This window comes from Nothoprocta perdicaria, unplaced genomic scaffold, assembly GCF_003342845.1.
Source record: "Nothoprocta perdicaria isolate Ctin4 unplaced genomic scaffold, notPer1 scaffold_41, whole genome shotgun sequence".
NCBI lineage: Eukaryota > Metazoa > Chordata > Aves > Tinamiformes > Tinamidae > Nothoprocta > Nothoprocta perdicaria.
The window spans coordinates 465929-480764 of record NW_020455655.1 but is presented as its reverse complement, the minus strand read 5'-3'; the positions used below and the strand labels follow the sequence as shown (position 1 = coordinate 480764).

General features: G+C 39.4%; 1 protein-coding gene and 1 long non-coding RNA gene across 3 annotated transcripts in view; one reads left to right on the top strand and one right to left on the bottom strand.

Moving 5' to 3' along the window:
• Positions 1–562: 562 nt before the first annotated feature.
• The window catches only part of ALDH1A2 (aldehyde dehydrogenase 1 family member A2), a 55257-nt gene continuing 40983 nt past the window's right edge, over positions 563–14836 (bottom strand). For both annotated transcript variants that reach the window (XM_026045697.1, XM_026045696.1), the window contains 6 exons: positions 9571–9673; positions 6609–6793; positions 6091–6255; positions 5502–5659; positions 4608–4682; positions 563–1021 (listed from right to left, as the gene is read on the bottom strand). In XM_026045697.1, the coding sequence (XP_025901482.1) occupies positions 949–1021; positions 4608–4682; positions 5502–5659; positions 6091–6255; positions 6609–6793; positions 9571–9673 (759 nt within the window). In that variant the 3' untranslated portion in view covers positions 563–948. The remainder of the gene's footprint in view (positions 1022–4607; positions 4683–5501; positions 5660–6090; positions 6256–6608; positions 6794–9570; positions 9674–14836) is intronic.
• On the top strand, positions 8064–9903 carry LOC112952788. Its single transcript, XR_003250464.1, has 3 exons — positions 8064–8181; positions 9035–9314; positions 9649–9903. It is a non-coding gene; the product is annotated as an uncharacterized LOC112952788 (long non-coding RNA).

The window sequence follows — 14836 nt, the reverse complement described above, 5'->3', positions numbered from 1 at the left end:
TAAAAAAAAAAAACTAAAAAAAAAAAAAAAAAAAGTGAAAACACCACAGTAACAACAACAAAATAGGTGAGCAATGAAAGTTGAAATACTTGGTGAAGTCTTCAGTCCATTCCTACTCTTCTTAGAACCTTTCCACCCAGCCAGGCCATGCGCTTTTTTTCAGGCAGGTAAAACTTTCGAAGTCCTTCTAAGTCCTCTGAGGGAGGATTTTTGCTTATAATAAGCAAGGCATAAAATAATTATTAAAGTAAGTTTCGAAAACCAGAGAGCTGTGAGCCTGAAAACCAAATCTCACTGATCAGTATCAGAATTGCATTATTCATACAATAATTTTATTCCCTCCCCAATTTGACCTCTTCATGTGAGTGTACTAATTAAAATTTGCTAGTATATCCATATTCCTGTTTCTGGCTGGGGGCTGGATACAGTTCACAATCTCCTCTTTTTTTTTTTTTTTTTTTTTTTTTTTATGGTATATTTTAAGAATAACAACAGTTCTTAGTTATTCTGTTCGCTACTAGTATTTGGGGTAAAATTTGGCTTGTAAAGCTCCGTATGAAAAAAAGAATGTCAGCAACTAGGCAGTCCTTGAAAAGGCAGCTTTGAAAGCTGTAAGACTAATTCTGTTCATCTAACGGAGAGATAAGTGTGCATGTGCATGCATTTGCATTTAACAGTTTTCTAGGTAGAACTGTTATTAAATGATGCCCAATAGCAACTTTATCTCTTATCTGTACGTTTTGGTTACTAAAGATGTAAAGAAGATTTTTACGAAAACATGCAGAGTTGGTTTGCATTACTTATGTGATTATGTGCCTGTATATATGTTGCAACTTATTTTTTTAAATATATATTGTGTAACACTTTTTATTCCTGAGTGCTGGTCCCCATAAGGAATAGAGAGGGTGGCATCATGTGCTCTTCCGCACAACCTTATCTTTCTTCATCTTACGAATTCTTCTGAGGAATCTTTATTGTCACAGTTTTCACTTCAGAATATTCTCTCAATCCACATTCACCCCTAAAAAAAAACCAAACAAAAAAACAAATTGCAGCTGTCATTTTACACCAGTCATTAACTCCTTACTGAACAAAATCCATGAAGTGATTCGTTTAAAAAGTTAAGATAGAGCCTAAACTTCTAGTCATGGGTTTCCTGTTTTACTGTTCTTTATACAGGATTTGCATTCATGCCATCTTTCAGAAAATCTAAATATGAAGTTTCAGTGTAGGTCAGAACAACAGATGCCTCTTGCATTTGATAAGGAAACAAAGAACCACAGTAATATTCAGTTTCCCTCAGCAGAACTGTTCCAAGTTGAATTGATGTCCTCTGTCTTTTCTAGATCCTGCAAATGTCCAAATGACAAGACCTGCACATTGTCCAATAAAATCACTGTGTATATTTGTGCTCAGGAGAGAAGAGCTCCAAACTGAATACTGTGGTAAGTGAACTATTCACAACCCTGGATAAAGTCAAACATGATTCCTAACTCATTACTCTTTTAACCCTGTCAAAATACCCAGCAGCAAGAACCAGCATTTACATTTACTATTAAAGAAAGTTTAACCTGCTCAGGTTCCCAGTAGTTAACTAGAAAATCTCTTTTTGTTTTGGCACAGTATCTTGCAGCATTACTGAAACTAGCCACTTACTAAGTCCCATTCATCTGACACTTAACACAGTGGGATACATGTTCTGTTTGGACAGATGATGCTTAAGAAATGGGTGCTTGCGGATGTGAATTCTATTGCAGTTATGTCTGGCCTAGCTTATCTCTTAGGCAACTCTGCTGAGTTGTAGAGTGGACTTGGCTCCTTGGAAGCAGCTTTTCTTGCCTACATGTTTTTGTGAATGGATACCCTAGTGAACAGAGAATGGAGTGTCTTATGTATGTTCCCGCAGACAGTTTGTATCTTGTCTTGGGCTGACAAACAGAAATACACAATCTTTGGCTTGTTTTTCTGTCTGAAACTTTGGAAGTAGCAATAGTGAAGAATTCTAAAGCAGCTATTTTTCAAAAGCTAACAGTTGCTCTTGCTGAAGAGGAAGGTGGGTTATTCGGGGCATTCAGAGTAAATGAGTCAGTGCATGCTCAAACAAAGGGCTAGGTTGTCCCCACAGCTTAGTAAGGCGAAATAGGGAGCAATAACATCCTGTTTCATGGCCACTTTGGGTCTTCTTGAATTGCAGTTCATTAAGAGGGTGAGAACAAGGGTTGCATCTATGAAAGGGAGGAACCCATGGGTCAAGTTTGTGTGACACTGTCTTTCACTTGTGTAGGTGTGAGGGAGAGGGAATGAATTCCTCTCCAAAAGAAATGAAGACTCCCCTCCGTCTCTCAGGCCAACACAAAACAAGATAAGATAAAAAATTATAGCTCCAAGCCTTTCTCCTGTTTCCACTTCTTTGGGGAATGTAGCTATGCACTGCTGAGCTCAGAGCTATCCAGACCATAATGATTCCCATGGCACTAAGGATAGCAGTGAAGTGGAACAGAACCTCCTTCCCTTGAAGATACTTGGACTGAGATCAAAAATTTGAGAGACTGTGCCTAACATAAAAAGATTATATGTAGCCACATAGGATGAGTCACCTGATTTTTAGTTACAGGAGTTAAATCTCATTATATGACTTGAATGGTGTAAAACTTGAAAATGTAAAGAAATCCCTCCTTTTAATACACCTCTAGGAATACAAGAATGTTTTAGATAGTCTTGAGGTAAGCAAGAATCTTGCATGGTGCATACAAGTTTTGTGGCAGTGTAAAATGACTGTGGCAGTTCTCAACTGGCTTTGTTCATTTTTTTCCCATGTATTTTAAAAACTTGGTAATTTAAATGCAGGAACAAATCAAATCCCAGCTAATAGAGTGCTAACACAAACATCACAATGCCACAAAAATCATCTGTCTGTAACGCAGTGTTAGCTTAGGAAAGATGAATATGTATATATGCCCATGTTCTGTTCTTATTTTTTTGTTCTTTAATTCCTGCCTCAATATGATTGACATTGGATCCTTCAAAAACAAGAATTTGCTGAGAAACTTTGACATTTTAATAACCAGTATGCAAATAATTAATGAGGTAGAGGGAAGAATTGGAATCCTTGATACGTTATCTGATCAAGTGGTTCTTAAATGAATGATGCAATTCCTCAGGAGTAGGTTTTCGGGCATTTTTGTGTGAGGGATAATACTTTTGTTCACATTGGTTATTGTTCATGGTAAAGATTTTCAAAGCTGTAGATGGGAAGTATACAACTCCCTTAGACTTTTACATGAGAGCTTGGGGGCTGTCTGTTTCTCCGCCCTTTAGAAAAACTGCACGATACCAATATGTGAATATTTTGCTTGCGCAGTTTACCTCCCTGAAGTCAGTAGGGTCAATCTTGGGTGTCAAGTTACTCACGTGCTTGATTGAGCTTAGTAGTCCTAGAATATTTTCACAATGATAAGAATTAGATGAGCTGACATATTTATGCCAGTGTGAGATCACCTCATAACTCATGAATGTGAAGAATAGTATGAATGTGTTATTCAACGTACTCCCTAATGAGGGAAAGTATTTCAGACTACATAGAGCTCATTTTATAAATCAAGTTGTATAATTCAGCATACTTAAGTTTTAAAGAGTTTGACCTTGTTTTAGTTTACTGCTGAGTTTGCTATTAGCCATAACCTATTTTGAAAGTTTTGGTGGGACATAACTGGTACATATGACTCCTGTGTAGAAATTAATTGAATTCTTTATATATATGTTAAGAAATGCATAACTAATCTGGGGCTGGTGGAATTGTTAAACTTCTTTCTGATTGTAATGAGAATTAAAAAGTAAAAAGAGCGTAAGCTAGGTATGTGGAAGGCATTTGAGGGCGGACCTCCCCATTTCAAAATATTTGGCAGTTCTAAATGGAATAAGATTATTCCCTGTGCTACATGCTGTAGGTGTCCCTGCTTGAGCAGGAAGGTTGGACTAGATGATCTCTAGGGGTCCCTTCCAACCTTAAACATTCTGTGATTCTGTGAATAAGAAAAGACAGAAAGCTATGAAATGGAAGGTGATCTTTTTTAAAGGGGTGTAAATAGTTGTCTATTCTTGTCTAGGCCTGATTTCATTTAACATTGTTTTTAAATTTGGAAGAGAAAGATTAATTAAATTCAGATGGATCTATACTAATAAATGTAGTAAAAAGTAAAGGTGGGGGGAAAGTTTCAGTGAGAGAGGCAAAATATTTGGCAGAAGAACTCTAAAACAAGTACATCAAATTAGTTCAAAGTAAATTTTAACAAGTAACAAAAAGTGAATATTTCTGGAAAAGTGAATATTTCTGGTGAATACACAGAAGGAAAATTCTCTTGGAATACTGTGGCAAAATACTCAGAAATTTTGTTTCTTTCAGAATTAGAAGACAGTGACAACAACTTATTTTGCTGTGTCAAAAAAAAAAAAAATCTTGCCATATACAACTGGCAGTAAGTCTCAGTTATATTGTGCCCTAATCATCAAATGGGAGTATTTCTAGGTGGATGTTGTGTGGAAAGATATGTTAATGTTTATTGAATTGTAGCGCTGAAAACATTTTAGAAGATACTACTAATACTTACATCTCTCTCCCATTGCCAGACATTTTGAATCCTCCAAAAGGACTTTGAGCATTTAAGGCATTGTAGCAATTTATCCTGTAAAAGGAAAGGGCAGCAAGTCTGAATGTACTGGCAGAAAGGCATTTGATAGACTGAGGGAGACACTGGGGTTCAGGGAGCTAAGGATACCGTGTAGCTTTTTTTAATAACAAATTTGTCATTTACAGGGTGGGGGGGCCGGGGCGAGGTTATGTTGCAATAGCAACGTTCTCCTCATTCAAAAAGAGAACCGGATCTGGCCTGTGAAGATTTGGAGAAGCACACTGAACATTTGGATGCAACTTCAGTAAATGAACTGTGAATTTGCTGACAAACTTCAATTGTTGTAATAGAAAGGTATTCGATCTGAATTTGTCCTTTTCCCACCTGGTTTCTCTTGGACTTTTAGTTTATTGAGGCTTGAGGTACCAAGCTATAAGCTATCAAACTTCAAAAGTGGCATTTGCCTACTCTGAGGGGCTAGAGGGAACAGGTTTCCCTTGGTCCTGCGATGCTGGTTTTACAGCAAGCGCACAAATCTTCGTGCCATGAGCAGAAACCTTACGGGATTCCTGTGCTCCACAGAAAGGGCCATTTATATTCTGGATTGTTTGGTTTTTGGCAATGCCCCTCAGCAGTGTGACTGCTCTGCCAAGGCACTTTCCACTTTTCAACAAGTCTGCAGACAGCAGCATTTACCCACAACGAGCAGAGTGATAAAAACCTCTCTTACAGCTGCTCCCTATCTCAGTGATTCACCTTCAGAATGGTCTAGATAAACACATTTGAGACAAAGGTGCAAAACGAAGGTGACACAATGATTGTGAGTCAAACTCTTTATCTCCAAGGGCAGGAGTGTGATAACTTTGGTCTTACCAGACTGTCCCAGCCTGCATTGCTGAAGAGACTGTCAGAGCCTTGTTTATGTCATTTGTAAAGACAGCAGCTACCAGCCCAAAATCAGAATTGTTGGCTCTTTCTATTACTTCATCCATGGTTTTAAATCTCAGTATTTCTTGAACAGGCCCAAAAATCTGCAAGAAACATTAATCATTAATTCATATAACAGACCACTCAGTGACATTTTACTCCTAATCTATACTGCTTTTTAGCTCTCTGCCTTCTCCAGTTTTACTCTTCAGAAATTCCCACAGAAATATTTATTAGTGGTAATAGCTCTCTGTAAAACTGTATGAATTTCCCAAAACAGTTGTCCCAGTGGAACTCATACATTTCCTCCCTTATCTCTTCTTTGAGGTCTGAAGCTTTATAGCCAATGACAAAAATTGGACTTCTTTACCCAAACCAACACTGTAAGTTGCATTATGCAGAAAGAGTGCTGAAGAGATTCTGGTCACTTTTCTACAGTGGTAATTTTCACTTGAAAGTTTTTGTCTCAGAAAGTAAAAGATACAGAATTGTGCTTAGGACATTCTAAACTGCTCTTGGCCATGTGTGTGAATACCTCTTCCTTCGCAATCCGCATGTCATCTGTTACGTTGGAAAATACTGTAGGTTCAATAAAGAAGCCTTTTCTTCCTAGCCCTTTACCCCCGCATTCAAGTTTTGCTCCTTCAGTAATACCACTTTGAATCAGTTCCAAGATTTTGTTGTATTGTTTTTTATCAATCTGAAAGAGAGAAAAAGTAGTTTTACTTGCATGTCATGCATTTAGCTATCAAAACAGAATAAATTTTCAGGCGAGTCATCTCCCAGTGAGCACACTCATGCTCTTATTCACTACTGCTTGAGCTGGGGATGAGAAAGATTGACATGTGGTTGCTGACTGTAATCTAGGAGTCCGTCTTACTTAAGAACATGTCCCCTTACGGACATGTAAGACCCTCAGACCATCTCTCAGCCATTTGTCCCATCAGCTACTTCAGCCTGCACTGAATATGCATTGAAAGACCCTGGTCCTGCTATAATTTAAATGCTTGCAGGCACCATCTGGGCGGTAGAGCTGAAGCCTTACTGCTTTACCTGTGGACCTTGTTCTGTAGTTGGGTCAAAAGGACTTCCTACTACTCTCCTTTTTGCACGTTCTACACTTCTTTGAACAAACTCCTCATAGATTGATTCTTCCACATATATTCGGGAGCCTGCAGTGCAGCATTGACCTTGATTGAAGAAGACACCCTGGTGAGCTTGTTCCACAGCATAGTCCACTACAAAACAAAGAAATTCATAGACACATCTGCTGTAGCTGCAGTCATGTGTATTAATTACATGCTGTCACGTGCCCAAAACTTCAAAGCAGAACTAGTGGATTAGGTTTAAAAAACAAACAAACATAGTATAATTGTGTTAGGTCATAAAAGAAGAAGGTTGGTTTCATTTCATGTCATAATCCCTCCAAAAATACAGATTATTTTAGCATCTGGGGTTGATTTTTTTTTCCTCCATTTATGCTAGTCTGGAGGCAGCTATGATTGAATGATTAGAACTGTTTCAGAATTATCAGAACACTCAGAACTTCAGCTGATGTCCAGGTTAAAAAAAAAAGGTCCATGGATAATTCATTCCCTATCTCATACACAAGCTACAAGATACTGCCTGATATCCCATAGCAAAAATGAAGTTTGCAGTCAAGACACAGCTGTAACAATCCATAGGAGTGGCCATTTGAGAACAACCTCACTGAAGTCTCATATGCCTGCAACATGTAATTTATAAGCTAAATTCTAAGGGGCCCCTAGGAGGTGAATGCTGCCCCACACTACAGAAACTTGGCTGCCTGGAATGGTAGGAAAGCAGAAAATTTATCTCTTTGCAGTTGGTTTAATCCTGCTGTGAGAAGGATTATAACCAACAAAGTGCTTGAGAGAATTTAACTTTGATAATGGCGAAACACATCCTTCACAGAAGGGTTATTTTTCTGCAAGACAGAAGCGTTTTCTGGTCTGTACGGGTGGCCAGGTGAGGCCTTAAAAACATAGCTCAATTTTGGAACAAACAATAAATGATTTCCTTTCCAGCTTCCCTAGAGGTACAACCAGCATATCCAATACTCAACCAGGAGAGGAAAATCCAGCCATATTTAGACATTCAGAGCTAGATTCTCCCCTTGGGCATAATAACTGACTAGAGAAGAATTTGGGCTGTATGATACTGAATCTATCGTTGTAAAGTGATGGCCTGCAGCACTGCAAAGCCTCTGTTATCAGCTGTAGCACTTTGGAACATTGCTTAAATATAATTATTTATGGAATAAACAAAACAACAGTACTTTACTTTCAGCACATCCTAGACAACTTCATCTAACAAAAATGTCCTATTCTGCCTTCAGTATGATCTGAAAAAAAAAAATTGTAGAGTGTTCCCTGGACCACATTCAAATTTTCCCGAGGCAGCTCTGCAGAGTTTGAAAACAGCAGTGGATAGAACTGATCAACTGATGTTTCCTTCCTTTTTTCTTAACAGTTTTGCACCATGAAGGGCTCCAACGTTCCCCTCCTGCTTTTTGGTACACTGTACTTCCAGCAGCTTTGTCATGCCTTCTGCTAACTTTTGGCACACAGTGCTCCTTAATAGAACAAACTGCTCCTTTGGAATGGTAAGCAAACTGTCTGCAGTTTTATAATAAAAATAGCTTTGAAGTTGCAAGCTCAGGTCAAGTGCTGGTGGTTGTAATTATGGGCAGGCCAGAGATTTTTAGGCTGATACTACATGAAACAGTCCTGAGGAGGGCTTTGCTCCCTTTCTTTGCCCTGTTATTCCTCTGCTGCCTGTGGTTTCTCCCCAGGTTCTCAGCCTTATTTTGGCAGATGCTGCAAGGCACAGATAAACTACAGCTCTGTACAGCAGTTTAGCAGTATTTGTCCTTCCCCTGTGGAGGGTTGTAACACAGACCTGGCCCTGGCACGTACTGCTGTACAAAAGGTGTTCAGATACGTATGATTAGTAGGTTACGGACAGCTGAGGGCATCGTGATTGCTGGTGAGAGAGGTGCAGATGAGTAATTGGAGTAGAGGGCTGTAGCATCTGAACCTGCCTCCAGTTAACCAGGAGCCTTTTTTAGCTAACAGGAATGACTACAGCTGTAATTTAGACCCACAACATGGTAAACTTTCCTGTGCTGAAAGTTCTCAACCTTTCTCCTAGTCTTTGTTATGTCAGTGGTAAGTTTTTTAAATGACCGTAGGATATCACTTAAATTTCTAGTCCTTTGGGTTACAAAGTAAGTTTTCAGAAAATGCAGAGTACAATGTGCCTGCACACAGCCTGAAACAATAGCTCAAAGCAAGGTGTGAACTGTCCCATTCATCTTAATGAGGTGTTAACGTCAAAAACTCCTGCTGACAATTTAAATATCAGCATTGTTAACTATTGCATTACTGAGCATTCAAGCAGAAACTTCCAGTTCGTGTTTTTATCCTGTCCTAAACTGCTGTCCTGTACCTTCGCAGGTGCCAAAAATCCCAGCTGCGCCTCATCCAGCTGCCAAAATCTTCACTCCCTGCTGACAATGGCAATGAACATACTTCAGTACACAACTGTGAAAATTTTTAAAATGGAATAATATCCATTTGTAGTTACTATCAGAATATCTTAAGAAGTAATAATGCAGTGACTAGATTATCATTCCAATGATTTGCATGAACCCCCTTTTTAATATATAATTGCTGTGACTCTGCTGTCACAGAATTTCCAGAGCCGTAGTGCTGCAGAATTTAGGACCATGTATAGGTATGTGCAGGATCATGATTTTTGACTAACATGAAATATATATGCTTGATTATAACTGTCTCTGTTTTTCACTGTGAATCTATGAGTACAACTGTTGTTCTGTTTTGTTTTGATTTTAATCACCCTGGGCTATTTCTATAATATCAAAAGTGTAATTAGATGTGACCGTATTTGTCCGTTTCACTTTGAATGAAAGATATGCCCTCAAATAACAACACACACATGTTTTAAGGAAAATGTGAAAGTGCTGACTTACAATCAGCATCTGCAAAAATGATGTTTGGGCTTTTCCCACCCAGCTCCAGTGTAACTCTCTTCAAATTACTCCTTCCAGCTGCTTCTTGGATCAGCTTTCCAACCTGAAAGGAAATGGAGACACATTTTACAGGCAATGTAGTCATAYGCTTCACTTTAACAGCCAGTGCTGGACATCACTGGAACAGTGTTTTAAATAATCCAGCAAGTTCTTTGGTCCAAACAGATTCACGTCAGCTGTGGACAGCTTTCCAGGTTGCTTCCTAGAACTGTAGAGGCGACAACGCTGGGCACAAAGAGAGGGATTTGTGTCTTCATCCCACGGTATCTAAGGTAAAATGACTTGATGCACTCTTCTAGGGTGCTATGTAGGAGGGTTGAGTTAAAAATATGGAAGGCTCTAACTAGAATGACTTCCATCCATATTACTGGCAGGGGCACAAGATTTTCCATACTGTTATCATGAAGTTTGGTATATAATTTTCAGTTTCATATGAAATAAAATAAATCTGGTATTTGAGTATATATTAAGCATCAATAATAGCTACAGTCACACTTCTCTATATAGATTAGGATTTAGCTATCCCACATGAGCATTGCTATCAGAATTCATTTCACTCATAGAACTTACAGTTTCTAAACTGCTAGCCAGGCCAGTTTTTAGGAGTTCCTCTGTTCTCAAAATTCAGTTTTCAGTGTCCAAAATAAGTCATTTTCATAGTGAAACCATAACCTAGCCTATATCACATTCTGACAGAATTATCAGCCTTCTCTGCAGGACTAGCAGTCTACAACAGAATACCAAAAAGAGCAAGAAGTCACAAATGCACCACCCTGATCGAACCCTCAACTGCAGCACAGATGATCGTGGTATGGGTCGAGCAGGTCAAATGCCTTTGTAGATTGGGGTGTCAGCTGGAGCAGGACGCACACAGTCTTAGAGGAAATCAGAGCAGCCTCAATTTGYCAGTCTGGACCAAGGAACACAGAGATTGATTAAATGGAGTAGCCCTTCAACAGCTACATTTATGGCATGTTTCCTGCAGCCAGGACAGTTGGAGCAGCAGCTGTGCTCCATGGAGATTCTCCCCTCCCTGGAACAATGAATACAATATAGATCTGATTTTGTCCTGTTGCAGTGTAATTATGCCCATTTTTGTAGCTAAGTAATAAGAGAAAGATTAGGCCCTCCCACAGTAAAGCACAGAATTCAAATCATCTTTTGGATATTGAGAAATTTGAGGATACTCAAAGGTATTTTTTTACTGGAACATTGTTTTAAGATGTTTTAAGGTCTCAAAATTAGATACCGAGTGACACGTTAGATGCTGACCAGAACTCAAACTTCATGTTATATTCACTAGGAATTAGAGTTTTGTCTTCAAAATTCTGCCAACTCTGGACTGTGGCTGTTGGAATTTATCAGTTTTCTGTTTCTCTTCCTAATGTCAGGGGAGTGAGATTCCCTGCAATAAGGGGTTAATGGAAGAGAAGCTCAACATCTTGCAGAACTGAAGTTAGTTTGCTGGAGAAAGTTAACTCAGCACTGGAGTAATCAGAGAGCAAATGAAACAGAATCCAGGGCCCCCACAGAAAAAACAAAGCTAAAAGCCAGCAGGATAATGAAGGAATTGTCAACCACTTTATGTACCTTTCTGATTAACTGTTTATCTGGTGTTGCCCCTATCAAGTGTGACTGAGGTTACCTTTTTTTTTTTTTTAAAGAAATTAACTTAAAGAATTAGCTTCTTTTCTTTACCCCTGTATTGATGGAAGGGAGTGCTGACATTATCATGAAATTCCTTGCATATTCCTCTTAATTGGAGCTGTTTTTATTGCTGTGTTTGACTGACAGCCAGCCATGAAAAAGAACCCTGACTGCTCTGCACCCCCAGCACATACATCGAACGTGTCATTTGGAAATTCCAACCTCTCAAACTGTGCTGAAAATGTACACTGCAAGCCAGAGAGATGTGTTTATAGCCAGTGCCAGCCACTGCCATTCACCTGCCCTGCTTTGAGCTTCCCTCTGCATTTCAAAGAAGAGCACTCCTCCATTTCCTCTCCTGAATCCCCAAAGAGCAGGGTGTACTGGGAAGCCAGTGCAGTGTGTCCAGCCTGTCATTTCTGCCTTCCATTCCATCACTTCAGTGTCAAAGATGTTCTGTACAGGTAAATAAAGGTTTGTAACAAATTCTGTACAAACAAGTGCCTGACTAGGAAATAAGTGAAACCAAATACTTTATGTGTGTCAAATACTGAAATCCAAAGACAGAAGGCTTGGAGAAAATGGCCTTTGTTTGGAAAAGTATTGTCCAGAGTGCTGTTCCTACCTGGAGGTTGTTGTCAAGTTTCCAAGTGTAAATGTATGGGACAGCTTCCGTGTCCTTTCCAGGAGAAGTCAGTGCAGACCTCAGGTTGGGAGGGCTCCTGCTGCTCACCCTTACTGTTCTCTGTGCTCCGGTTGTGCCCTGCACCCTTACAGGTTCAGTGAAGTAGTGGGGAGGGCACCAGAGCTGTGACTATTGAGCGACTAAAGCAGCCTTTTGTAACTGCCTTTTTTATGGAGAATGTCAGCATGAAAAGGATAAGTGAGTGTTCCAGTCTGTATGCTTCCCGGGGCGCCTCTGAGCTCCATCTGAGAGCTCCCAACGGCAGCACGGCCCACAAGGGAAGGCTGCAGGAGAAGCCTCCCCCACAGATAATGGAGCTGGGCTGATTATTCGGCAGGAATGTTGGCACAGAAAACCCTGACTCCCCATCCTTGTTTTGAATAGGCTTCAAGATTGATATCATGAGTATCCCGGGATAACTCATGAAGTACTGTAACCTTTTAAGCTGCATGGAGAGTGAGGCAGATGTAATTTGGCCCATCTCAAAGAAAAGAATTTGTTATTCAGAACAACAACAATAAAGATTAAGTTAGCATTCTGCAGCATCCGCATGCAAAAAAAGCTACTTGAAGAGTAGTGCTGGAAGGGTCTGTTTCTGGACTGTGAGCTGTATGCTGCTAGGAATTGAGAGTGTATTGTGACACCCAACATTTGATTGTTATTTGCTTGTGCCTTCTGTGTTTGGAACTTCACTGTCTTTCTCAAGAGGAGCTTCTTGCAGTTGTTTTTCTAAATATAGCTATTTTAATGTCTTGTTCTCAATATTGCCATTCATGTTGTCTTCATTTCCTGATTTCAGATGGAAATACATGTTTTAAAAAGGTAAGTGTTTTTGTCTGTTAAAGAACTGGAAATCACAGAAGTCAACAGCAAGCCTCCAAACTTTGTGATGTTTCCTCTTTGGCTCCATCAGTGTGTTGAGGTTCCTCTCTGCTCTGAGCTTCCTGTGATCCCAGATAGGCAGTAAACCGCTGGGGAACCCCAGAATGAAGGGGAACAGCAGTCTAGGTGGACAGTAGATTATTTTTTTGTACACTGCCATAGACAAGACTGCAGAATCAAGCTTGAGAGAATAGGAAAGCTCTGTAGATTAAAAGCTTCCATGAACAGTTCCAAAACTGACAGAGGGGTCAGATTTAAATAATCTTCAGTTATTTAAGATGTTCTGAATAGCTACACTAGCCATCTTCACCAGTATACCTTGCCTGGGATTTTAGGAAAGTTTCTGATAACAGTAAGTATATTACGTTACAGGAGATGGATAAAGTTTTGGGCAGATGCTTTGATCATACAGATAATACAGAATTATATCAGATCATATGATCATACAGAATTCAGTGATTCCTAGAACTGCACAATTTAACTTCTCTAGCTCTTGAGGTACAAAATGTCAGTGTTTTGGCACAGCCTTAAACTTATGCTGCTGCTTAGTTGCTTAGCCTGTATGATTTCTTCTTCTTCTTTTTTTTTGAGATTATCTGCAGAATCTTTCTGAGAAGGACCACACAGCATGTTCAGAGTATGTCCCCAGATCTAGCCAAGATTACTGAATATTGAAGTACTGTCATATAGTAAAGCACTGCATGATGCAGCTTTCCCCCCCTCGACTATGCAGTGCCCTGGCTGGTGAGAAAAGCACTGTGGCTCGTGTGAATGAAATGGAAGTGACTGTTTAGAATCCTTAGCTATAAAGGACTTAGCTAAGAAAAAGAAGAAATGCTAAGAAAAATCCTGGCACCATGGAAGTCCGTGGCTAAACTCCTGTCAGCTCTGACAGGCTGATACACCACCCCATTTGTTTAGTTCCAGGAATCCCTTTGACATGCAGCTTTTGTTGGCAAAGAGGAAAAACAGTTGTCCAAGGACAGCTCTTTAAATTCTACCAATAGCAACACGAAGGAAAAGGAAAAGAACCACTTTCACCCTGAAAGCACAGATTGTTTAAGACATTATTAAAAAGGTACAGAAGAAGCAAGAATGAATGATAATGTAGCCTCCCTAAATCCCCTCTATTTTGAATGGAGCATGTCTGTAGCATGGTTATCTAACAGTCTTAAAGCAGAACAAATCACCCGGAGGACTGCTGTTAAAAATGCCAGTATGTAATTCCTCATGATGTCCAAAATCAACCAAGATTGCATAATCCAAGAGAGCTGACACAACTCATTACTTGGGCAGTAGGCAGACATGCTGTCTACGTCATGTGCTCTGACATTTCGGAAATGAAAGGAGAATCCTGCTGAGTACATTAGAATCACTGGTAATACAGCTGTTAGCTGCAAACATTTGTTTGGCGTGAATCAATCTTGACTCTCCTGTAGTTTGCTTTGATGATCGCTCTTGTATCTTGTTGACTAACGATGAGATCATGGTTTGTTAATCTGAGTGTATAAAGAAAACATTCTGCCAAGCAAAATGCAGGCTGCTTTGTTGGGTTTAACTGAAGTTGTTTCTAGACCTTTTGTTTACACAGGCATCCAAAACAATTTATTGAATATTTTTTGGGTCACTATACAGAACTGCACGACCATAGACCTGAACTATCTGTAATCTGTATGGCTTTTAATAGGTCTTAGTTTAACAAAATGGAAACCAGCCACTTAGGACACATTTCTTCTTGGCCAGTGCTTCATATTTTGTGTGCTATCTATGATCCTGATCTTGAGAGCATTTAACAACCAAAAGGAGTTGTAAGACCCTCTGGTTTGGAGGCAACACATTTGTTTTTGAACAGAAGTTAGTAGAATTCATAAAACTTTTGCAATAGGCAAAAACACTTTTTAATCCAGACGCTGTCTTAAATGCACATATTTTTAACTGCATAGCTTGCTGCTTTCTATCATAATTTCTAGTTTGAAACCCAAAACRGAGCAT